The sequence below is a fragment of the Sycon ciliatum genome, chromosome 6, assembly GCF_964019385.1.
Source record: "Sycon ciliatum chromosome 6, ocSycCili1.1, whole genome shotgun sequence".
Classification (NCBI taxonomy): domain Eukaryota; kingdom Metazoa; phylum Porifera; class Calcarea; order Leucosolenida; family Sycettidae; genus Sycon; species Sycon ciliatum.
In genome coordinates this window covers 13,422,728-13,425,068 of record NC_088648.1, presented here as the reverse complement: position 1 = coordinate 13,425,068, position 2,341 = coordinate 13,422,728, and the positions used below count along the sequence as shown (strand labels likewise).

The 2,341-nt window shown below is 50.6% G+C and overlaps 1 protein-coding gene across 1 annotated transcript; it reads left to right on the top strand.

Annotated features, from left to right (window-relative positions):
- The first annotated feature begins 283 nt into the window (after positions 1-283).
- LOC135819417 (membrane progestin receptor gamma-A-like) lies at positions 284-2,306 on the top strand. The gene has a single exon (XM_065332626.1). The coding sequence runs from the start codon at positions 772-774 to the stop codon at positions 1,804-1,806; it is 1,035 nt and encodes a 344-aa protein (XP_065188698.1). The 5' UTR covers positions 284-771; the 3' UTR covers positions 1,807-2,306.
- Positions 2,307-2,341: the final 35 nt, after the last annotated feature.

Genomic DNA, 2,341 nt, shown 5'->3' with positions numbered 1-2,341 from the left:
TGAATTATTCTTGATTGATGAAAGAATGCGAATGACGGAATGGCTATGAATCGTATGATTGTAATGCACGGATCGGACGGCAGGCTAGCTGTTGTCGGCACGTGACTCGTGACGCATTTGTGAACGTTTTTTATGAGCTCGAACTCGAAGACGTTTGTAGATCGATCTACAAACTACACTAGTGTAGCGCTATAGCATATCCTAGCCTATGCATGATTATCATCCGATTTTTTCCATTTTTATTTTGCTATCGAATCGGAATGTTATTGCGGCATTGTGGGTTATACAATCATTTGACCTGTAATGATCTTCTTAGTATAATCTACTGCCCCAGGCCCTGTTGCCAGCGTTCGAATCCTAGTGTTGGTGCCGTGCAAGCTTGAGGTTATTATTCTAGTTGCCGTTTACTTGTCCAGGCGCTAAACCAACACGCTGGTACTACTGGTCGTATCGACTAGCGCTAGTTAGCGCGTTGGTTACTTTTTACCACACAAACCTATTGTCGACTCGAATCTAAATTGTACCGGCCCAATTAGAATTCCAGGTCCAAAGTACAATTTTGCACTCGCGTGCATGTGATATGGTGATTCCTGGTCAGTGGAGGTTTCCCGATCTCCGATCGTGGCAGGTGATTTGAAACAATAATTATTGCATTGGCTGACCTGAGAATGATGTTGCTGATTTAGTTCCCGTTTCGTAAAATTCTTTGGATCCAGAAAATAGTGTGGAGTTTCCTGGTTTGAGTCTGTGCTGCTGAAAAGAGCGGACAGAATGCGCAGGATCATAAGCCGTCACGCGCTGCCTAGCCATGGCAGCTATACGTCTGTCGATCCCTATTTCGTGATGCCGTTCATCGTGAAAGGGTATCGGCACGTAGCGTGCGCCTCGGACTGTGTGCTCAGTAGCCTGACGCTTAGCAACGAGCTGGTGAACATCTGGAGTCACGTACTGGGCGCACTGTACTTCGTGTTCGAGATCTACCGACTCATGGCCCAACACTGGTCGTGGAACTCACCAGTATTCATCGCCGAAGAGCACTTTCCCCTGCTCCTGCAGCATATCGGATGCGTGATAGCGATGAGTGGCAGTACGCTGGCGCATGTGTTCCACAGCCAGTCGGAGTGGCACCACCAGGCATGGTTCATCGTCGACTACTTCTCCATCAGCTACTACTGCGTATCGACGGCCATCGCGCACTACAGCTACAGCCGGCCCATGGACCCGGACAGTGGTGCCATCTCCGTCTTCTCAACCAATGGCTATCTAAGTATGGCTCTTGTCCTGCACCTCTGCATATTCATATCGCAGTGCTACGTGCGATTTGGTCTGTACGCATCTCCCTTCAGGCCGTACGTGCTGATCACCGGTTATCTGCTGGCGTACACGATCAACTTCCTGCCCTTCCTGAGCCGTTTCTTCTCGGCCGACGGCGAGCGCGGCCTGCCGTCGGACCAACACCACTGGGCGCAGTTCTTCTGGAGCTTTGCGAGCGCCGTGGTGATGGCAGTGCACATGCCGCAGCGACTGGCGCCGCACTATCTCTACTTTCTGCACGGCCACGCGCTGATGCACATCGGAATGTTCTGCAGCGTGCTGCAGCAGCGCACGGCACTGCGGCTGGATGAACACCGGTGGCAACTCCTCGCCGACTCCGCCACGTCGCCACAGCCATCTCTCCGCGCCATAGGCGCTGTTCTGTGTCTGCACGTACTAATCGGCAGCACTGCAGGGTACGTTATAGCCTTCCACGGCATCAACGTGGCGAAAATCAAAGCACAATCCGTTTCCGCCGAGCATAGACATTGATGAAAGTAGAAATTGGCTATTAGACAGGCTTATCGCTACCCACACTAATGCTACTCTACACAGAGTGGTGCTTGTGTACGCAGATGGAGACTTTTTGCTGGCGTATTTGTCATTCGAGAGACTTTTTAAATGGGGCTACATGTACGTTCATGTAACCCCATATACTAACTTATTTAGCATAGAAAGAAATAGTGACAACTTCATGCGAGTGTAGTGTGGACTCAATTTTCTGGCAGCTAGTTGCCACTTCAGCCTTGTTTGGTACCATCGGTGGAGTGCAGACTGTAGAGTCATAGTGATATGCCCCGCTGATTGCAGTAGTCTCGTCATGTGTGTATGCGTAGTCCAGTGTGTAGTGCAGTGTTGTACTGATCTTCCCCTCTACTATTTTCTTTCCCCTCTCTTATTCTCGCCCGCTGTTGACCTTGTACCTGTGAGCGTGGTGTGACTTCCGAAATACGGTGTTGAGCCGATGCGTGCGCTGTTGCACCCGACACTTGCCCAACTAGCGTACCACTGTAATGTGCATGCGTGT

Coding starts and splice junctions, on each gene's coding strand:
- LOC135819417 (XM_065332626.1), top strand. CDS start 772: ATGCGCAGGATCATAAGCCGTCACGCGCTGCCTAGCCATGGCAGCTAT.